Genomic DNA, 23,243 nt, shown 5'->3' on the forward strand with positions numbered 1-23,243 from the left:
GGTTAAGAAGAGGTAGCATAGATACCTAACTGTAAGACTATGATCAAAGGCACTTTAGAACCTCATTAATTTGGAATCTTATATTTAAAATATACAATTTGGACATAAATTATGCTTAACTTTTCTTTCATACTATTTAAAGCAAGCCTAAATGGTGTTCGAAGATTGCAAAGGGACCCTTAGTCAGAATAATTGTTTTATACCACTTCCGCCATTTTAATAGTGCCACTTGGTTTTAACAGTAGTTTACATCCGGTCACTGAAACCAACACTTAACAACATAGGTAAGTGGGATTAGTGCATATTCTTGAAAGAAAAAGCTGCATTGCTTTCAAAGTTATATCATTCAGACTTTTCATTAAGTTAGGTTGGCTAAAACTTTCCCAACAGTCCCCAGGCTGGTGAAGTTTTACAATTATTTACTATACAAGCAACAGTACCTCTCTTAGGCTCCATGGAAAACTCCAGGGGCATCAAACAAAGTTTGAAGACAGCATGGCATAGGGATGGGGTTGCAGGTGCCCGATGGGACCATACACAACATTCCTTTCCCATACTGGAAACCAATTTAATTCCAAAACCAGCAGAAAAGCATCCCCTGAGTTTCTAGACTCTTGATGTACTACTGATCATCCGCCTCTACCTCCTGTCCCCTCCAGCACAGCCTTCTCTTCCTACCCCTTTGGCCAAACTTGGTAGAAAAACTGCTGGCACCCTGCCGTCCCCTCCCTCCTTCCCTACTCACTCATTTCCCGGCAGCATTAGGACATCCACCCTGGCACTGCGCTCATGCTGCACCTGCCCAGGTCAGCAGCGACCTCCTTGCTGCTCAATCCAACAGCCCCTCTGACCAGTGCCTCTTCCTCAAAATTCCCATGGATTTTCTCCCACCTCTCCTGCCACCTCTTCCCCTTGTGGGCTCCTCTTCCTTTGCCACCCCTTAAATACTGATGTTCCCCAACATCTGTCCTTTCTCCTCACCCAGCACCCTTTCCCTGGGTGACCATGCCTACTCGCACGGCTTTACATACCTTCCACAGGCTGCCAACTCATAGGCCTGTGTCTGGCCCAGATCTCTGCTCCACGTGTTAGACCTGTACATCCAGCCCTCTGTGGGTCTTCCATTAGGGCTGGCCACAGACACTTGGGGCACTGAGCGACAGCTTTGCCCATTCTTTGTCCAGCTTTCTCACCCTCAGCCACCACAGGCCTTCTTCCAGATCCTTGAAAAACTTCAGTCTCTGCAGCTGTCTTTCCTTGCTTACAGCTCTTTCTGTTCTCTTCACTAGCTAAGACCTCACCCTTCAGGTCTCTGGCTGTTTGACTTTCCCAGCATAATTTAAGAGCCATTATGTAACAGGCATGCCATTTCCTCAGAGAGGCCTTTCTGGACCCCTGAGATGAGGCTAACTCCTTTGGGAACACTCACCACCCATTAACTAATCATGAGCCCAATGTATGCGAGGGCTCCCCAGGGTGGGCCATGTCTGTTTACACCACTGAACCGCAGACACCAAGGCCTGGCACATGGCTCACGGACACCTTCAGTGCCTATGGGCTGTATGAATATCCTGGGTTAAAGCAGCCTCTCTTCTGGTATCTCCAATCAGGACAAAACCTGAGTATCCCCCTCACTGCCAACCAATCATCAAGTCCTCATGATTCCACCTCATAGACAAATCTCCCTATAGTGTACCCAGCAGGCTCCCCATCCTCATCACCATGATCCACCTGAGATACTGCCTACGGCTCTAAAACTGCTTCCTGGCCTCTGGCCTCCCCCTTAGTCAGCCTCCACAATTTGGTTAGAAGGCTCTTTTTAAAGTGCAAATCCCTTCCAGCTACTCTCCTAATTAACCCCCTCAATTGTTCCCTGATGCTCTTGTGATAAACTTATAAAGGCCAGAACAACCTGTCCCTCCCTGGTCCTCCCTCCTGACCTCTTTCCCTTCCAACTCTCCCAACACACACTTCAGTTTTTCATTTCTGGAATTAAAACACGCCACCCTGTCTCACTTGGAGCCTGAAGCACACTCTCTCCCATTTGCCCGGCCAGCTCCTGTCCTTCAGAGCTCATTTATACTCTCACTCAGCGAAAGCCTTTCCTGACCTCCTCCCACCTCAAATCTGGGGCAGGTGACCCTGCTACCTGCCAGTGCATACTCCAGGCACCCTTCGGCACTGTCCCATCAACACAGAGCTGGGAGTGTGTCCCTGTCCCACGGTCTTTCTAGGCCTGACTTGGGGAGAGCACGTAACAGGAAGAGAGACCTCTGAGCCCTGGCCACCAGGCTGCAAGCTGTTCGACTGTTCCTTTCACTGAGAATGCTACTCTTGAGACCCAGCAAATGAGAAAACGCGCCTACAGAAATACCACAACAGTAGGCTTTAGGAAGCTTTTTCTTCTGGAGAGAACTAGGCTCCATCTCCACAACCCAGGCCTTGGGGGTAACTCGGCTTTTTTTGCCTGTGGGTTCCTGCCATCGTGGGTCTGGCTTTCTTGGCTTTTTGCTATGGTATTTCCCCTGGAGGAATTTCACACTGTGCAAACAGTCTTTCTCTTGGCTATTTTGGTCAGCTCAGCTGGGCCGTAAGCCAACAAAGCAGTTTCTAAGCCCAGGCTTTTCCAGTTGCCTAGCCTGGAAGAATTCAGAGCTGGTGAGGGAAAAGCATGCCCTGGCTGGTTTTAGAGAACAAAGTTGGACCTCAAAGAAAGCTGACAAATGGGGTATGAGAATCCATTTGGATGAAGAAAGCAGCAACCTTGGTAGTGAAAGACTCCAAATTGTGCTGAATATTTCAATGAGAAGCAAACCTCAGCAATCATAATAACTATTATAAGGTGGGCACGGTGGCTCATGCCTGTAATAACAGCACTTTGGGAGGCCGAGACAGGAGGATCACTTGAGGCCAGGGGTTCAAGACTAGCCTGGGCAATACAGCAAGATGCCATCTCTACAAAAAATGTTTACAAACTAGCTGGGTGTGGTGGTGTGTGCCTGCAGTCCCAGCTCCTTAGGAGGCCAAGGCGAGAGGATTGCTTGAGTCCAGGAAGTCGAGGCTGCAATGAGCCATGATTGCACCACTGTGCTCTGGCCTGAATGACAGAGTGAGACCCTGTCTTTAAAAAACAATAATAAAAATTTTAAATAAACAAATAAATTAAAACCATGGTAAAAGAGCCCAATAACAGTAAAACAAATTTCAATGGCTTTCATTTCAATGAGAATAACTCTGGGCCGTGGCTTGCTAATGCCACAGGCCGAAGTAAGCAAGAAGGTGAGTAAGGAATGGAGATCTTGTCTCCACATTAACCTTTTACTGAGCCTCCCATCTCCCCCCACTCCGCCATCTCAGACCCCCAGCCTCAGGCAATGACCCTTAGGTATGTCTACAATTTCATCAAGAAGTTAAAATTTCCCTCATCAGCTAAGATCCATTATGTCTCCCCTTCTCTTCAAGCAAAACTCCTTGTAGGAGTTACCTATACTTACTGTCCTTAATTTCTCTCCTGCTAGCTTTTCTTAAACCTGCTCCAACCAGGCTGCACCCTCCTCATGCATGCCACGAAAACTGTTCACACCACCAGACACCTCCATGTTGCTAAAAACCTAATGGCTATATGGCTACTTCTACTTCTTTTTTTTTTTTTGGGACAGAGTCTCACTGTCACCCAGGCTGGAGTGCAGTGGCACAATCTCAGCTCACTGCAAGCTCCGCCTCCCGGGTTCACGCCATTCTCCTGCCTCAGCCTCCCGAGTAGCTGGGACTACAGGTGCCCGCCACCACACCTGGCTAATTTATTTTTGTATTTTTAGTAGAGACAGGGTTTCACTGTGTTAGCCAGGATGGTCTCGATCTCCTGACCTCGTGATCCGCCAGTCTCAGCCTCCCAAAGTGCAAGGATTACAGGCATGAGCCACCGCACCCGGCCTACTTTTTTTTTTTGAGACAAAGTCTCGCTCTGTTGCCAGGCTGGAGTGCAGTGGCGCAATCTCGGCTCACTGCAACCTCCGTCTCCCGGGTTCAAGTGATTCCCCTGCCTTAGCCTCCCGAGTAGCTGGGAATACAGGCATGTGCCACCACGCCCGACTAATTTTTTGTATTTTAGTAGAGACAGACAGGGTTTCACCATGTTGGCCAGGATGGTCTCAATCTCCTGACTTCGTGATCCGACCACCTCGGCCTCCCAAAGTGCTGGGATTACAGGCGTGAGCCACCGCGCCGGCCATGGCTACTTCTTAAACCACATCATCCGTGTTGCTCTGACATTTGATTGCTCTTCCTTTTGATCTTGGCTTGCTGCAACCTCCGCCTCCCGGTTCAAGTGATTCCGCTGCCTCAGCCTCCCAGGTAGCTGGGATTACACGGACCTGACACCACGCCCGGCTAAATTTTTGTATTTTTAATAGAGTTGGGGTTTCACCATGTTCGCCAGGCTGGTCTCGAACTCCTAACCTCAAGTGATCCGCCTGCCTTGGCCTCCCAAAGTGCAGGGATTACAGGCGTGAGCCACCGCGCCTGGCCTCTTCTTCCTTGAAACACTTTCTTTACTTGGCCTCTAGGACACGCTTGCTAGTCTCTGGCTAACTTCTCCCATATCTCCTTTGCTGGTTCTTCCTCTCCTCTCAAATTCTAAATGATTGGGTTGCCCCAGGACTCTGTCTCAGGACCTTTCTTCTGTCTACACCTGTTTCCTAGCTGATTTTGTCTAGTCTCGTGGGTTTCGAAACCAGTAAGATACAGATTCTATATAATTTTGACTCTCACATTTCTATCTCGACTTGTATATCCAACTGCCTACTGATAGCTCCACTTGGATGTATTAATAGGCATCGTAAATCTAACTAGCCCCAGCCGGGCGCTGTGGCTCACGCCTGTAATCCCAGCACTTTGGGCGGCCGAGGCAGGTGGATCACCTGAGGTCAGGAGTTGGAGACCAGCCTGGCCAACATGGCGAAACCTCGTCTCTACTAAAAATACAAAAATTAGCCGGGCGTGGTGGTGCCCGCCTGTAATCCCAGCTCCTTGGGAGGCTGAGGAAGGAGAATCGCTTGAACCCGGGAGGTGGAGGTTGCAGTGAGCCAAGATTGTGCCACTGCACTCCAGCCTGCGTGACAGGAGCGAAACAACATCTCAAAAAACAAAACAAACAAAAAAAAAAATCTAACTAGCCCCAAACAGTGCTCCCGATATTGTCCTAATCCTGTGACTCCTTCAAAATTCGCCACTGCAGTGAATGAATAGTAACTTCATCTTTCCAGCTCCTCAGCCTTAAAACCTTGGGAGTTATCCTTATCTTTTTTCCACACCCTACACTTGACAGCAAACACTCTCTCTTCAAAATATATGCCCAAGCTGACTGCTTCTACCACCTCCTCTGTCATCACCTAGGTCCAGGTTTCTATCATGTCTCCCACGGATTAACCTCCTAGCTGTGCTTCTGACCTTGACCCCATCAGCCTATTCTCAACACATCCAGAGTAAGACCCATCACACTTAAATGAAACCATGTTATTTCTCTGCTCAGAGGCCCCCAATACCATCCCATCTCCCACTCAAAGTAAGAGCCAAAATCTCCATTGTGACACAAAAGGCCCCTGTGTGACCTGACCTCTTTCACCTGCCCTGTCACTCTCCCTCTCTCACTGCTTTAGCCATGCTGGCTCCCTGCTGTTCCTGAACATACCAAGTATGGCCCCTGCTGAGGGTCTTTGCATTGCTCTTCTCTCTGCTGAGTTCTCACCCTCCTCCCCTCACCCCAGATAGAAAAAGGCTCAATCTCCTCCCCACTCCTTCAGGGTTTTACTCGGATGTCACCTTATCATTGAGACCTTCCCTGATCACCCTATGTAAATTGCCACCCCCCTTTTTTTCCTTATCCTCATTTTGCCTCCTTAGCACTTCTCACTGTCTAACAAATATCTATTAGTTATTAATTGTCTCCCACTAAGATGTAAGCTTCCTAAAGGCAGGGACTTCTCTGCCTTACTCACTGATGTATCCCAGTCCCTGGCACATGGTAGGTGCTTAATAATCTATATTTGTTGAATAAGTGAATGAATAAATCCTGGAGGCTTTAGAGCAGGAGAGCCTAAAGCGAGTTTAGGAACCAAAGGAGAAAAGCTGCAGATTTGCATATCCTGGCACTAGGTCAGGATCCACTCCACAGCTGGGTTTAGCTGACCCAGACCCTGGTGGAACCCTCAACCCCACCAGTCACCTCACATGTGGGCCAGTGCAGTCCAGTCCTGCTCCTGGCCAAAAACTTCAAAGCGCACGCCTCTCATCACCACACACCAGGTACTACTGCATTTCAATGCTTCTCTCAACTGATATGCATTATTAATGCTTCTCTCCATTGACATGCATTGGCAGAGCCGGGATCGCACCACTGCACTCCAGCCTGGTGACAGAGCAAGACTCTGTCTCAAAAAAAAACCAAAACAAAAAACAAAAAAAACAAAGCCAGGCGCGGTGGCTCACGCCCGTAATCCCAGCACTTTGGGAGGCTGAGGCGGATGGATCACGAGGTCAAGAGTTGGAGACCATCCTGGCCAACACAGTGAAACCCCGTCTCTTCTAAAAATACAAAATTAGCTGGGTGTGGTGGCACATGCCTGTAGTCCCAGCTACTCTGGAGGCTGAGACAGGAGAATCGCTTGAACCCGGGAGGCAGAGGTTGCAGTGAGCCAAGATTGCGCCATTGCACTTCAGCCTAGTGACAGAGCGAGACTCCGTCTCAAGAAAAAAAAAAAAAAAGATAACGAAGGCACTTGAATTTGAATACCGCCTATCTGTCTCCACCCTTAATTCTTCTTTCCAAAACGTGACTGTCATTTGCTAGTTTGCATCCTGACTGGGTCACATCCCATTGTACTGGAAGGGACTCTGGAAGTGTGTGGGGGTGGGGGCAGCATAGGGTGAAGAGAACCTGATCAAAGCAGGCCCAAGAAACAGCATCAAGTTTTTTTGTCAAAGAATACTGGGCCTCAGAATTTTAGAGAACAGGAGAAAACAAAGAAGCAAGATACACTTTTTCCCCTAAAGAATCTCTTTATGTGCTTTGGCACATTTATTTGTGAGTCACTCCCCACATTTATCCTGGGCCATGATCAGTGTTTTGTTTTTGTTTGAGACGGAGTCTTGCTCTGTTACCCAGGCTGGGGTGCAGTGGTGCGCTCCCGGCTCACTGCAATCTCCGCCTCCTGGGTTCAAGTGATTCCCGTGCCTCAGCCCCCGCAGTAGCTGGGACTACAGGCGTGTGCCACCACACATGGCTAATTTTTGTATTTTTAGTAGAGATGGGGTTTTGCCATGTTAGCCAGGCTGGTCTCGAACTCCTGACCTTAAGTGATCTGCCTGCCTCAGCCTCCCAAAGTGCTGGGATTACAGGCGTGATCACCCAGCCCGGCCCCAGGCCAGAATCAGCTTCTGAAATGAGTGGTGATTTCATTTCCCCTGAGAAGACAGGGCTGGCTTACCATTTACTTTTTTGGAGGCTGGGAAATGTCTTGGTCTGTTTTCTTCTAGGCTGATCTAAGAAGATTCCTAATTATCAATTGAGAGCAGAGATATTCCACTTCCAATTACATGGCCCTGCCTGCTCACTCTTACTTCCTATTCACACTCTCTTGGAGACCACTTTGTGATTCTACCAAATTCTATAGGAGAGGTGACAACCCCAAAGAGAAGGCTCTAGAAAGATGACATTTGGAAATGTGTACGCTAGTGTCTGCTGGCTCCTCCTGAGCCACTTTTACTCTGTGATTGAGAGGAAAGGCCACCTAACTGCCTAAATCACCACAAAGGGACAAACTGGTATCTCAGAGCACTCAGCAACAAAAACAAGAAAGCTAAGCCTCTGCACTGCAATGTGGCAGGGCTTCTGGCTAAGTATAGCAAGCAATTCTGATGTGGAGACAAACAGCAGCAATGGGAATGATATGCCAATGAAGGATTCCAACAGTTGGGTCTGCAAGTGTGCTTGTCCTGTGACACAAACAGCCTAGACATCTCAGCACTGCTTGGAGCTGCTCATTGGGGGAGCCTAAGAAACATCAGCCCTTTCACAACCTCTTGCTCCTGAGGAGAGCTCATCTCCCAAGAGCACATCAGCCCGCAGCCCAGTCTGATGAGAAGCACAGTATTCCCCTGTGCCAGTGGCAGCCTCAGAACATCCTGAAAGAGCGCTTCCTAGACACGCAGTGGAAGCCATGACTTCCCCTAAGCTGCCGGTGCTGCCTCTGAACTCATGTGGAGGTTCTTTTTTCAGTGTCCCCAGAGGCAGCAGAAAAATCCGTTTTCCATTTTGGAATCTATCAAGTAGGACAAATCTGCCACCTGGGAGCATCTCCTCAAGGGCAATCTCTGCTCCCTCTCCTACATGGCCTGACAATACCCTCGAGTTAGAAATGTCCCATGTTGGCTAGGCACAGTGGCTCATGCCTGTAATCCCAGCACTTTGGGAGGCTGAGGTGGGAGGATTGCTTGAGGCCAGGAGTTTTGAGACCAGCCTGACATAGAGAGACTATGCCTCTATTATTTTAAAAAAAGAAATGTCACATATTTTTACCCTCTTCACTCATCTTTCCACCTTGCTCCAATAGATTGCTGACAGAAAAGTGAGACCTCCTCCACCCCAAGGTCTCCTAAGAGAATGCTGCTAGCCAAAAAAAGATCTGCTGATAATTGAGGAAGAGCATCTTTAAAAAGACACTCAACTACATTTCAGAAACATAAAGATCTAAGTGTTGGCTCTACAAGGGAAGAAATAAAGAGAAAGAACTTTTTTTCCTCCTACAACAGGTCTAGACAACGTCATACAAGGAGTTGCACGCATATTCAAAACAAAAGCAAGGCAAAAACAAGCAAAAAAGCAACAAATGCATTCCAAAATGATGTCCATTTATCAGCCCAGAAATGTACTGGATACTGGTTTAGTTCAGCCTGTAGGTGCTGGGAAGAAATTCCGACAAATCCAAGTCAGTTGCAAAAAGGGAAAACTCCAGACATATCACCCAATGAACTTGTAAGAAAGCATATGAGCTTCCCTGAACAGATTTTACTCCAGGTTTGCAGCCCGCAAGGTTTAAGATCGGGCCATGAGGTTAAATCTTATAAACTCAGAAGTGTTCACGCTACTGCATCCCTAAACTCTGTAATTCTCTACATACCCTTTAAAGCAGTGTTTCTCTGCATCTTTCATTCCATAGCCATTGTCCACCTGATCCAAAATATCCTAAATTTTTCAGTGTTTGGAAGCAGGGTTTCCAATTTTTGTGTATACAGAAAAGGGGGGGGGTGTGTGAAAAAATAAGTATTAGAAAAAAAACATGTTATACATATCTATCACAGAAATGAGTGGGCAAGGTTTAGAAGATGGCTGAAACAAAGCCAATACTAAGGTCTACTGGTTGGCTGCAACAAGTTTAAAATGTCTTCATAAGGGCCCTGGTTGGGCAATACTATACTTGCTGACAGTACTTGGGATCTGCCACAGACCTATAGCAAAGGACTGTTCAACTTCTCCAAAAAGCTGGTATTAACCACCAGAAGAAATAAGAAGTTCAAGGCCAAAATATCCAAATGAACCAACCACTCTACTTGCTGAAATGCCATAAAGCTTCTTTACCCCAGACATTTGCCCAAATCTTATAATTTCTTTTCTCCTCTCTGACAGGCCTCCAGAGGCCCAAACTTTAATAGAATCTGAGAGAAAAAAGTGGCCAGTCTATCTGCTATCCAGAGTGATGCCAAACTCTTTCTCCTGGAGCCAGTTCTCCCCGTTGGGCAGTCAGGTGAGGATCCGATTATTAACAAACTCTACTTGGGTCTCCTTGGCAAAGAGTTTCTGGCTTCAGCAGCCTAGCTCAGGGGGGTTTATAATTATGTCAGACTCGCTTTTTTTCTTGTAGTTGCTTTTAACCAAAGAGGTTAAGCCTCTGTACAACCAAGAGGAAGAACTAGAATTAGAAAACTTACCAATCGTCCCAGCCAATGATAATCCATTTCCAACAGGTATTAACGCCTGTTAGAAGCCACTGGAACACTGACATCATCAGCCCAATTGATAGGTTGTCTGATAGATTCGCCCCCTTCATCGCACACAAGAATTTAAAACAAAACAAGACACTGCAGTTATATTCATTATTGCAGACAATGGGTTTCTTTGTGTTAGTAATTGAAATTACTGCTGTGGTCTGGACTCCACCATTATTTCCTTTGCAGCCTGTGAGCCAGCCAACACTCTAAACTTTCTAGCCCTAAAAATTGTATCATCCAGAATACCAACTCAATACAGCCCTCCACTGTGAAACTGAATGCCTTCTGGGGTACAGCATGAAACCGTTTTAGACAGTGCATGCCAGTGCACCTTGAAACAGTGTCCATCTGTAATGAAATCTGTAAACGGGAAACTTGGGCCAATTCATTGTTTAAAGCAGATCTACTGGCTCATACCTTTCTCTAGGAAACAATAAGTGAACAAGAAGTAACCTCAGAAGAAGAAAGAACTTTGGGAGAATGCACTGAGAAAGGCCAGACTGAGTCCCCTTGGATGAAGTTAATTAAGAAACAAACATGACAGGATATTGCAATCAAAACCAAGGAATGCAGTGAGGACAGGTTTCTCACTTGCCCAGAGAACAAAACATAGTTCCTTTTTAACTAAAATTAGAAAGCCGCTGGCAAGGAAACATAAGAAGCATGGGTAAGAGGCTGAAAACCGTAAGTCAGCAATGGGGACGGAGGTGGGTACAGGAAGAGAGCAAGTATCTATTTTGTTTTATTTCTTCTGTAATTCCTTAAGATTGTTTGCGCCTGAGCTTTGGGACTGCAGTAGTCTCCCCTACGGGGCGTCAAGTAACAGGCTGGGAGCTCTGGCAATAAGTTCTCAAACTTCTCACAATTCTGCTAAGAGCTTGCAGATATCTAGCTGGAAGATCAAGGATCCAAGTGAAAACATTAAAGGAAGGTTTTTGCCCACTCCCCAGTAAGAGGTCATCTGCCCAGGGAGTGCTCTCGTGTCCCGACACCATCGCCCGACTGGGGATATATCAGTAACCGGGCTGTCGTCGATGCCGAGCAGTGCCCATCTGGTTGGCAGCGTCCGGGTCTCAAGCGTTCCCTCGCCCCTCTCTGTTCTCCGGGGAGCCCTGAATCGCTGGTGGGCATCTACAGTTAAGAGTGCAGGAAGGCCTCTCAGACACGGGGCGAACACAAGGGCTGTTGGCTGCCTCCTCAGAGCCGACCCAGGCATAGTTCGCCCAGGCGGGAGAGCGGCGTTGAAGTGGGTCGGCACCCGTCTGAGGGGTGCCAGGCCACCCCGGTGCCCGCTCCTCTCGCCGGCCCCCGGAAGCGCCGCCCTCCCGCCCGGCGGGCTCCGAGGGGGCGGGGAGTCGAACGCCCCCTTCCGGGTGCCTCCGCCCGGCTGGCCAGCCCCGCTCCTCCTCCGGGCGGGAATCCTCCCTCCCCCGCCCCTCCTGAAGCCGGGCCCCGACGCCAGACCCAGCCCCAGGGGGGAACCCTCGGCCTCGGCTCCCTCTCCCCGCGGCCTCTGCCCGTCTTCCTGACCCTTGGGGGCCGGGAAGACCCCGCCGGCAGCGGCCGGGACCCACCGCTCATTACGACATCTTCCTCCCTGGCCTCCGCCGCCTCCGCCGCCACCGAGAGCCTGACACCGCCCGCCAAGCAACCGCCAATCCCGGAGCCCGCCACCGCCCGAGCGACGGCAGCCTTCACCAATAAGCGCTTGGAACATTGGGGACCGACAGCACTATTAACCAATCAACCAGAGGCGTCTAGAGCGACGTTGATTTGACCAATAGGTCTGTGCAATGTCACTGATGGACGGTAGAGCGCACCAACCGAAAGCCAATTGAATAATGAGTGACATGTGCATCAGCCAATTGGAGGGAGGCAAAGTCCCGCCCACTGGGTGGTTGATGGACAGCAACAGGAAGCTGGAAGGGGAGGGGCTTAGCCGAAGAGTGCTTTTGTATTGGTCGTGGTTGACCTTCCACCCACCTCTAACCCAGAGGATGAATGATAGATCTGCCCTGAAGCCAATCAGAAGTCCTTAGGGTGAGGCCCACAAATGCCCCAGAAATAGCATATACATTGCACCCTAAGTCCAGTCTCGCCTAGGTGTGGCAGGAGCTTTTACCTGCTCTTCGGCAGTAGCCGGCTGCCACTCAACCCCGTGCCTGGTGAGTGGAAAGCCATCAACCTTTTATGTAGTCCCTCTCTCGTTGTCGCCTGGGGAGGGGCGACTTTGTACAGTGAGGCACTGGGGTCCGGCACCATAGTGGGAATTGGGGTTGTTTACGCGACACTTCTAAGGGGATTTTCACAATCGGTTAAGCCCCCGTTAATCCTCACATGGTTATTGCGGCGACCCCCATAGCCCACGGTCCCAAACGTGTGCATCTGAATCATCCGAAGCTCTTTCTAAAGGCAGGCTCCCCTGGCCGCCTCTCCTAATCCGACTCGGTACTTCACGGGGCGTGCCTAGAATCTGCATTTTAGCAAGGGCCTCGCGTGGACAGAATTGCACGCTTGAGTTTGAGAAGTACTGCTTGGCCTCTGCCCCACTTACCCTTACCTTCTTGAGATGAGGTAAAGCACTTGGTAGGCACTATGCGGGTAGGTTTATCTTTGCTCCCAAGTCTCTTCCGAGAACTTGGGAAGGCTGCCTAGCTTAGTGAGGGAATCCATTCTGGCTTCAGACCAGTCTGGGTTTGAAACCTACACATCCCACTAACTTAGGCAGGGTACCGAAACTCCCCGAGCTTCATGTCCTCATCAGTAAAACGAGGTTAATCACACCTACACCTTAGCGCGATGGCTTAAAAAAACAAAAAACAAACAAACAAACAAACAAACAAAAACATAGTCCATCAAGAGAAATACATTTTGCATACAGACCAGTACACTGCTATTTGTATGAGAGTGTCATAAAGTTTCCGAAAACAATGCTTACTACTTGTGACGCACTGATAGTTTCTATGCGTATCCTATCCTATCTTATTCTCCTTCTTGTTGATCATGACTGGCAGTTTGAAAAACACTGCTAGAAAAGGTTGGTGTGATGATACAAAATGCAGAGCAGAATACCGGGTACACAGTAATTGCTGAATAAATGTTAATAGCCTCTTCCAGTCTTCTCCTCTCAGTGTTAGCCTTTAGACAAGACTTTAGACAATAATACTCCTCTAGTAAAGATCCTTCCTGGGATCCGTATCTCCTAGATAAAGCCCAAACTCCTTTCTAGGCAAAGTCCTCCCACTCTTTTTTCTTCTTAACCTCAGCATCCACCAGAGGACACACTCTTACTGGTGTATCTTTCATGCTTTATCTCCTCCCTCTACCCCCGTTCCCTTCCTACAAATCCTACCCTTTTCCCTCCAGGAAAGATTCCAGGTTCCTAAACACTTACACTTTTTTCCACTAGTTGACTTCCTATCTGACCCTTCCCTTCTGGTAAACCCCTATGCATCCATGGCCGGATGTGGTGGCTCACTCCTGTATTCCTAGTGCTTTGGGAAGCCAGAGGCAGGCGGATCACTTGAGCCCAGGATTTTGAGACCCAGCTTGGGCAACATGGCAAAACCCCATCTCTACAAAAAAATTAGCTGCATGTGGTGGTGCACACTTTTAGTTCTAGCTACCTGGGAAGCTGAGGTGGGTGGATCACTTGAGCCTGGGAGTTTGAACTTAAAATGAGCTATGATCACACCACTGCACTCCAGCCTGGGTGACAGAGCGAGACCCTCTCTCTCAGAAAAATAAATAAACTCCTATGCATCCTTCAAGACCCTGCTCAAAGTCTGCATACCTCACTCCTGCCCAGCCATAGCTTCTTCCTCCTCTGTGCTGCCCTGGCACATGCAAAAGAGCTTCTCTCACACACACTATTTCCACACTTTTATTCTCACTTCTTACTCTCCTGCTAGACTGAGCTGTGGTAGAAGGATTGAGGCCAGCACAGAGGAGGATCAGCAGGAAATGTAAGCTGAGTTAAAGAATGAATATTTGCATACAATGACATCTGCATGACTTGTTTGTATAGTCCATACATTCTGTTCCCAGGCCATTTTTCAAGTTTAGATTGCTTCACTGTCAAACCAAGGACTCCACCCGGGTTCCATGACTCACCTGTATTAGGGTGCAGGGGTTTTGGGGGGAGGTAGGTGGGGTTGAATATCCTGCTGGGCCACTGTCAAACCTCTTCTGGGAGAAAAACTGGGGGTAGCTATGCTTCTCCTATCCTAGAGGCCCCATCATGAAGATCGCAGAGGTGAAAAAAAAAAAGTGTGCGCACACAGGGTGGAGGACAGGGTGTGAATACTTGGAAGAATTCTGCAGTAGTTTTGAATTATTTGATTGGTTTTGCCCTTTTAAAGGTCACCTTATCCTTGTTTTGTTTGTTTCTAGGCTGTCTGACTCTTCTTACTAGAGACACAGCCAAAGAAGGGAACCCTTTGGGTTTTTTTTGTTGTTTGTTTTGTTTCTTTCTTTCTTTTTTTTTTTTTTTTCCCCGAGATGGAGTCTTGCTCTGTCACCCAGGCTGCAGTGCTGTGGCATGATCTCGGCTCACTGCAACCTCCGCCTCCCAGGTTCAAGCGATTCTCATGCCTCCGCCTCCTGAGTAGCTGGAATTACAGACCCGCACCACCACTCCCGGCTAATTTTTGTATTTTTAGTAGAGACAGGGTTTCACCATGTTGGCCAGGCTGGTCTGAAACTCCTGACCTCAAGTGATCCACCCACCTCAGTCTCCTAAAGTGCTGGGATTGCAGGTGTGAGCCACTGCACCCGGAGGAAGGGGACACTTTCTAAGAAGAAGACCCCGTTATACTTTTGTCAGGCCCATTGGAGTCTTAGAGCTTCCTTCACAAACACCCCCGCTCCCCCAACGACCACATAACTCCTCAGAGATTTCTTCTTTCGAGATGGCCCCTGTCTTCAACAGAGAGGGAGAAGGTCAGGCAGCGGCTTGGAAATGCTTGTGCTCTCCCTGGCCACACTTTATTTATTTATTTATTTAGAGACGGAGACTTGCTCCGTTGCCCAGGCTGGAGTGCAGGGGCACTATCTCAGCTCACTGCAACCTCTGCCTCCCGGGTTCAAGCGATTCTCCTGCCTCAGTTTCCTGAGTAGCTGGGATTACAGACGCGCGCCACTACGCCCGGCTATTTTTTGTATTTTTAGTAGAGACGGGGTTTCACTGTGTTGGTCAGGCTGGTCTCAAACTCCTGACCTCACGATCTGCCCGCCTCGGCCTCCCAAAGTGCTGGGATTACAGGTGTGAGCCACTGTGCCCCGCCTTTATTTTTATTATTATTTTTGAGACAGGGTCTCTGCAGCCTCAACCTCCTGGGCCCAAGTGATCCTCCCGCCTCAGCCTCTCAAGTAGCTGGGACTACAGGTGCGCGCCACCATGCCCAGCTAATTTTTAAATTTTTTGTAGACCTGGGGTCTCCCTATGTTGCCCAGGCTGGTCTCAAACTCCTGAGCTCTAGCGATCCTCCCACCTCAGCCTCCCAAAGTGCTAGGGTTACAGGCGTGAGCCACTGCACCCGGCCATGGCCACACGTGAGACTCACTAAAAGAGCTTTTAGTAGATTCTGAAGTCTGGGTCCCATCCTAGGAAATTAGAATCTCTGGGGGGCATCAGCATTAAGGAGTTCCTCAGGTGATTCCAATGGGCAGCCAAATGTGGAGAAGGACTCCTTAGCCCAAAGATACCTTCCCACTCTGGGTGCCCAAGTAAAAAACAAGGAAAAGTCTGTGCCCTCCACCCCCACCCACTCCTGTCCCTCCCCTTTCTGAATTTCTCCTCTTCCTACCCTACCTGCTGCCATCTTCACAGAGCCAGGGCCAGTGGGTGGTTCTGGCTGTGTCTGTCAACCTTAACCAGGGGCGACATCTCCTCCCTAGTGTGTCTGGAGGCAGATTCTCTCAGTGATATTTCCCTTTTGTCTCCAACTGCTTTCAGTTTCTTTCTACTCTACATTGTCACTTTCTCTCCATTTCTAACTTGCAAAGCTACACATTCTCCACCACTAAAAACCCCATGCTTGTCTTGTCTACCATGGCACCTTCCATTCCCAGCACATTGCTTGATTATAGTAGGTGCACAGTAAATGTTTACTGACTGACCGAATGACTATATCCTTTTAACACTTCTCAGGGACTTACCCCTTCTCTTTCAGGCCCAGCTTCTTCCACTTCCACTTTACTTCTCCTTCCATGTCTACCTCTGAATCCCCTTCTTTCTTCACTTTCCTGTGCTTTTCCTGCTTCCTGACATTCTCTTTGTCCTTTTTTGCACAGGGTTGTCCTCATCTAATCCGTCAGTACCAGACAGTGAACATCTCTCCCCCAGGATGCTGAGGGAGGGTGCTGGAGGGAAGGATGTGGAACTACAGCCTCTGCTCTCAAGAAGCTCAGATCTGGGCAGGGAACATCACATACCAGGGCTGTCGGGGGGTGGAGGGCTGGGGGAGGGATAGCATTAGGGGAAATACCTAATGTAAATGACAAGTTGATGGGTGCAGCAAACCAACATGGCACATGTATACCTATGTAACAAACCTGCATGTTGTGCACATGTACCCTAGAACTTAAAGTATAATTAAAAAAAAAAAAAAAAAGCTTCAGATCCCTCCTGGAGCCTCCTATGAAACCACATGGCATAACTGGTGCTGTTGGTCCAGAAACTAGAAGAATATCAGGCCAGCCCCCTTGACTCTCTGTTGGTCCTCACTCATAGCTACAACCCAAGCTTTATTGTTGGTGTTTATCTTTGAAGAGTTACAGCCGACCCAGCCTTCTAAAGACTGCTTGTTTTGCCTTAAGGATTTCCCAGTAACCTCTGCTTCTCCCCTTTTTCCCTCCTATGATTTTCTATTTTCTCATCTCTTCCCTTTCTACTTATGGGGAAATCAAAATTGCAGACTTCTTTTTTTTTTTTTTTTGAGATAGTGTCTTGCTCTGTCGCCCAGGCTGGAGTACAATGATGCGATCTCGGCTCACTGCAACCTCCGCCTCCCAGGTTCAACCAATTCTCTTGCCTCAGCCTCCTGAGTAGCTGGGTTTACAGGTGCGCATCACCAAGCCCAGCTAATTTTTGTATTTTTAGTAGAGGCAGGGTTTCACCATTTTCGCCAGGCTTGTCTCGAACTCCTGACCTCAGGTAATCCACCCGCCTCGACCTCCCAAAGTGCTGGGATTAGAGGCGTGAGCGACTTCTCCCGGCCCAGAGTTGCAGACTTCTAACCCGGACTCTCTCATATGCAGACCCACAGAAATATCTGATGGGACAAACACCTAGCTTGGATGAATTTGGGTTTTTTTTTTTTCCTCCTAGGGTCCATCAATGATTTCAGGGATCTAGGTTTCCTCAGTCTTCTGTGAACATGAAACATTGACAGAGGCTATAAGATGTATCTCCCTGTTACACCACACCCCTGGTGCACACATACAGACACATCTCTGTCTTCACTGCCGGGGTTGCCACTCCTGACCCCTGCCCTAACACGTCAACTTCCTCTGCCCCTGGTTCCCCTGTCCAGGCCGATGGCTCCCCACCAACTGCCATGGAATCTTCCAGCAAAGACATTCCACTCATCCTTCCCCACAGGGTTCTTCCTTCTTTGCTCCTTCTTTCTACCCCCAGTCTCCCTGGGGTGGGATCTGTGGAGCCTCAGGAAGAAAGGGCAGGGCCCCAGGTAAAAGGAGCCCTTTAAGGTGGAAGGCAGGGGTGCCTCCTCAGCCTTTGTGTGTCACCACCAGGGGGCACCCAAGGCATTTCCAAAGCAGCTGCCCAGCGTTCACCTTACAGTAACACAGGGAGATGCAGTTTAACAAGCAGCTATTGAGTGCCTGCTATTCCCCAGGAATGGGGCCTGCTTCATTCGGAGACTGAGAGTGGGTTCCAGCCTCTACAAAGAGACTCCTTAAAAAGAGCCATTTGGGCCCGGGTGCGGTGGCTTACCCCTGTAATCCCAGCAATTTGAGAGGCCAAGGTGGGTGGATCACCTGAGGTCAGGAATTCAAGACCGGCCTGGCCAACATGGCGATACCCCATCTCTGCTAAAAATACAAAAATTAGCCAGTCGTGGTGGCGCGTGCCTGTAGTCCCAGCTACTTGGGAGGCTGAGGTAGGAGAATCGCTTGAATCTGGGAGGCGGAGGTTGCAGTGAGCCAAGATCTTGCCACTGCACTCCAGCCTGGGCGACAGAGTGGGACTTCATCTCAAAAAAAAAAAAAAAAAAAGACAAAACAACAAAAAAAGAGCCATTTGGGCCGGGCATGGTGGCTCATGCGTGTAATCCCAGTACTTGGGGAGGCCTAGGGCAGGAGGATTGTTTCTTGAGCCCAGGAGTTAGAGACTAGCCTGGACAACTTAAGGAGACCCCCATCTCTACAAAAAAATTTAAAAATTAGCCAGGCTTGGTGGCTCTCAACTGTAGTCCCAGCTACTTGGGAGGCTGGGGCAGGAGGATCCCTTGAGCCTAGGAATTTGAGGCTGTAGTGAGCTGTGTTTGCGACACTGCACTCTGCCCTGGGTGACAAAGCAAAACCCTGTCTCCCTGTCTGAAAACAAAAACAAACAAACAAACACATTTGCCTCTTCAAGGAATTGGTTTCCTACCAACCAGCTCCTCTTACCTCCCCGGGTAGCAGCATCTTCTCTCTGCCTCAGCCCCTCCCCTGCACTCCCCTGCTCCCCACCTTTCCCGACCCCATTGACCACAGCTCCATGTGGTGCCCAGTCTGCTTCTCTAAGTCCCAGCTGCCCACTGCAGGCTAGAATTGTCCCCAGGGACAAAGGGAGGCTGAGAATGTCCCTGGCGAGGCACTGCCCTCTCTCCCTCTGCCCGTCTCCCTCCTAGGCCCTCACTTATGTCAAAACCATATCTCAGTCCCATTGCTAGTCTCCTGAGGGTTCCCCAGAGACCCTGAGTGTGGAGGGTGTAGGTTCAGAAGGACCAGGGCTGGGAACAGGGGCTGGAGGCTGGGCTCAGGAGCAGCAGTTGTCACCTGAAAGCACTGACCTGGCTGGGAGAGACTCGGGAAGTGGGCCATGGGGGCGATAACAATAACAATAATCATATTAATAATAACACTGGGGCCCACAAAATGGCTGTGAAATGCCCGCTAATGATCCCTTATATTTATAGATCTCCTTCTCCTAGACACTTCAGAGCCATTGCCCAATTAACCCCCCTAGATTCCCTAGAAGGGACAATTAACCCCATATTTTATGGCCAGGGGAAACCTAGGCTCTGAGAATGTGATGGAGTTGGCTGAGGTCGTCCAGTCCATTAGTGACAGCAGAATTTGTGGAGCAGCCCTCTCTCCTTCCTTTTGTCTACATCCACATGCACTTATGCTGGGCGTGGTGACTCATGCCTGCAGTCCCACCAGCACTTTGGGAGGCTGAGGCGGGCGGATCGCTCGAGCTCAGGAGTTTGAGACCAGCCTGGGCAATATGGTGAGACACTGTCTCTACTAAAAATAAAAAAAAAAATTAGCTGGGCATGGTGGTGCATGCCTGTGTTCCCAGTTACTCAGGAGGCTAAGGTGGGAAGATCACTTGAGCCTGGGGGGCAGAAGTTGCAGTGAGCTGAGATCGAACCACTGCACTCCAGCCTGGGAGAGAGAGCAAGATCCTGTCTCAAAGAAAACAAATGGCTGGGCCCAGTGGCTCATACCTGTAATCCCAGCACTTTGGGAGGCCAAGGTGGGCGGATCACCTGAGGTCAGGAGTTTGAGACCAGCCTGGACAACATGATAAAACCCCGCCTCTACTAAAAATGCTACTAAATCTCTACTATAAATAAAGAAAAATGTTTTCTTTTCTTTTTCTTTTTTTTTTTTTTTTTTGAGATGGAGTCTTGCTCTGTCACCCAGGCTGGAGTGCAGTGGCACCATCTTGGCTCACTGCAACCTCTGCCTCCCAGGTTCAAGCAGTTCTCCTACCTCAGCCTCCTGAGTAGCTGGGATTACAGGCATGCGCCACCATGCCAGACTAATTTTTGGTATTTTTAGTAGAGACGGAGTTTCTCCGTATTGGTCAGGCTGGTCTCAAACTCGCGACCTCAGGTGATCTGCCCGCCTCGGCCTCCCAAAGTGCTGGGATTACAGGCGTGAGCCCCTGCGCCCAGCCCCAAGAAGGTGCTTTTTTCATTTTTTTTTTTGAGATGGAGTTTTGCTTTTATCATCCAGGCTGGAGTACAGTGGCACGATCTCGGCTCACTGCAACCTCTGCCTCCCGGGTTCAAGCGATTCTTCTGTCTCAGCCTCCTAAGTAGCAGGGATTACAAGCGCCCGCCACCACGCCCAGCTAATTTTTGTATTTTTAGTAGAGATGGGGTTTCACCATGTTGGCTAGGCTGGTCTCGAACTCCTGACTTCAGGTGATCCACCTACCTCGGCCTCCCAAAGTGCTGGGATTACAGGTGTGAGCCACCTCGCTCCGCCAAAGGTGCTTTTTGCTAATCTGAACTCGGGCATGTAAAGTGGGAATATGCTCTGTTTGAAGCAGGAGGGAGTAAAGTTACCTAATCTAAGAACTTCCTTGTTATATAGGGTTATGCAGCCTAGGCAACGTAGCCAGATGCCCCATTTCTACAAAAAAAAAAAAAAGTAAAAATTAGCTGGGTGGGTCGGGCGCGATGGCTCACAACTGCAATCCCAGCACTTTGGGAGGCCAAGGCAGGTGGATCACGAAGTCAGGAGTTCAAGACCAGCCTGACCAACATGATGAAACCGTGTCTTTACTAAAAATACAAAAATTTGCCAGGCGTGGTGTCATGTGCCTGTAATCCCAGCTACTCAGGAGGCTGAGGCAGGATAATTGCTTGAACCTGGGAGGCGAAGGTTGCAGTGAGCCGAGATCACACCACTGCACTCTAGCCTGGGTGACAGAGCAGTGAGACTCCTGAAAAAAAAAAAAATTTAGCTGGGTGTGGTGGCATGAGTCTGTCGTTCCAGCTACTTGGGAGGCTGAGGTGGGAGGATCACTTGAGCTCAGGGGGTCGAGGTCACAGCAAGCACTGATGGCTTCACTGCACTCCAGCCTGGGTGACAGAATGAGACCCTGTCTCAAAAATAATAATAAAATTTAAAAACAGGCCAGGAGTGGTGGCTCACGCTTGTAATCCCAGCACTTTGGGAGGCTGAGAATGGCGGCTCACCTAAGGTCAGGAATTCGAGACCAGCCTGGCTAACATGGTGAAACCCCATCTGTACTAAAATTACAAAAATTGACTGGGCATAGTGGTGAGTGCCTGTAATCCCAGCTACTTGGGAGGCTGAGGCAGGAGAATCGCTTGAACCTGGGAGGTGGAGGTTGCAGTGAGCCGAGACTGTGCCACTGAACTCCAGCCTGGGCGACAAGAGTGAAACTCCGTCTGAAAATAAAAATAAAAATTAAATTAAAATAAAATAAAAAGGTTGGGCGGGTGTCTTATGCCTATAATCCCAGCACTTTGGGAGGCCGAGGCGGGCGGATCACGAGGTCAGGAGATCAAGACCATCCTGACTAACACAGTGAAACCCCGTCTCTACTAAAAATACAAAAAATTAGCTGGGTGTTGTGGTACGCACCTGTAGTCCCAGCTACTCCGGAGGCTGAAGCAAGAGAATCGCTTGAACCCAGGAGGCGGAGGTTACAGTGAGCGGAGATTGCGCCATTGCACCCCAGCCTGGGCAACAGAGCGAGACTCAGTCTCAAAAATAAATAAATAAAGTGATGCACTGGAGCAGGTGACCAATGGGGCAGTGAGGCAATGGGGACAATATGAACACAGGCCTGGAGAGAAGTTTCTGAATGGCCTGGATGCTGGGGTGTGGGGTGGTTCCGCGTGGGTGGGTCCCTGCATTGAGAGAGCCGCCGTGCACACCAAGGTGACCATAGACTTGCCTGCATTTTTCAAGCAGCTGGTTCTTCTAGCAGGGCCCCACCCACCAGCTCCACTCCTGACTCTTCTTCTCCACTCCCACTCTGGCCTCTGACCCATGCAGCCTGGGCCTGAGATGGTCCCTCCCCAAGCTCCTGGTTTCACCTCTGAAACTCCAAGGCTCCACATTGCTGAGATTTTACTATGGCTCCCAGCTGGGTCCCACCTTTGATCTGGCTTCAAAAAATAAAAAGCAGTACCAGGAGAGTAATTTTCCCGACCTGCTCCGGAGGAAGGCAGGCTGGAGGCAGGTCCTGACCAGCCCGGCCCACTCCTGGAGCCTGGAGTCAGAAGCTGGTGGCAGAGGGGGTGGGGGCCAGGGGAGCAAAGCCACCTTTCCTCATTAACTTCCTCCCCTTCCTTTCTGGGGCACTGACCTGTCTCTTCCTTCCCTTCCCAGCCTGCCAATCAGCAGGGAAAAGGATGATACAGCGGCTTCCCCCACAGCCCTCCTGAGGCTCTCCCCACTCAACCTCTTGCCTCTTGGGCAGCAGTGCCTCAGTCCTCTCTCCGCACTGTTCCCCTGGCCTGTCCCTGGGGGGTGGGGACCGAGCACTCAGGGTGGGGCCTGGTAAGGGACAAGTCTGTGCCCCCTGGCTGAGCACCTGAGACATTACTCAGTTGGCTGTCTCAGCGCCAGCTCTGGTCCTGAGGGACTGGACTGAGGGGTGGGAAGGGGAAGGTCCAGCTTTTTATGGGCCTTCCTGCTCACCTCTCTCCGTGGTGCTGCAAGCCCTGGCCCAGGATTTCCATCTTTCAGCAGCAGCACCTGCCCCTCCCAGTTCACAGGCTCTGGCTCCTCACCTGTTCTCAGGGTGCTTGCCTGGTCCTTTTAAGTGGTTAGCAATGCACCCCACCCCCACCCTGCTGAGGGTCTGGGCTTCTTGGGGACCAAGATGATGGGGCACAGAGTCCAGAAGAGGCAGAAACACCCTTCAACCAGATGAGCTGTCCCCAGTAGGCACAGGGCTACTGCCCTTCCTTTCGGTGGGTAGGGAAGGAGCTGGGGTCTGGCCCTAGAGAAAACTGGCAGCTGGGTTTGGTGGAGCAAGGTTAGAGGGCATGGGGCTGGGGCCGGGCACTTTCCATTTGAGAAATTCCCATCTCAGCTTTTTAGCTCATTGACTGAGGTGAGAGATGGCTGCTAAGCACAAGGGATGTTCTGTTTTTCCGTCTTTATTTTCCCATCCTTGTACCCCGTCAGGTAAGACTCCTACCCACATGGACATTGTGAAAGCATTCCCTAAATATTGGAGCTGGCAGAACCCA

At 49.7% G+C, this 23,243-nt stretch overlaps 1 protein-coding gene and 1 long non-coding RNA gene across 6 annotated transcripts in view; one reads left to right on the forward strand and one right to left on the reverse strand.

Moving 5' to 3' along the window:
* SP2 (Sp2 transcription factor) overlaps positions 1 to 11,725 on the reverse strand; it is a 39,292-nt gene extending 27,567 nt beyond the window's left edge. For 2 of the 5 annotated variants that reach the window (XM_055102235.2, XM_055102233.2), the window contains exon 1: positions 11,619 to 11,725. In XM_055102235.2, the coding sequence (XP_054958210.1) occupies positions 11,619 to 11,625 (7 nt within the window). In that variant the 5' untranslated portion in view covers positions 11,626 to 11,725. Of the gene's footprint in view, positions 1 to 1,031; positions 3,983 to 11,618 lie in introns of those variants that run through there. The other 3 variants (XM_055102234.2, XM_003827486.7, XM_034941531.3) reach the window with 2 other exon arrangements.
* The window catches only part of LOC129394521 (uncharacterized), a 54,417-nt gene extending 32,246 nt beyond the window's left edge, over positions 1 to 22,171 (forward strand). Inside the window, exons 3-5 of the long non-coding RNA XR_008621810.2 lie at positions 9,683 to 9,800; positions 10,472 to 12,209; positions 16,339 to 22,171. This is a non-coding gene — a long non-coding RNA (uncharacterized LOC129394521). The remainder of the gene's footprint in view (positions 1 to 9,682; positions 9,801 to 10,471; positions 12,210 to 16,338) is intronic.
* The last annotated feature ends 1,072 nt before the right edge of the window (positions 22,172 to 23,243 follow it).

The sequence above is a fragment of the Pan paniscus genome, chromosome 19, assembly GCF_029289425.2.
Source record: "Pan paniscus chromosome 19, NHGRI_mPanPan1-v2.0_pri, whole genome shotgun sequence".
Taxonomy (NCBI): Eukaryota; Metazoa; Chordata; class Mammalia; order Primates; family Hominidae; genus Pan; species Pan paniscus.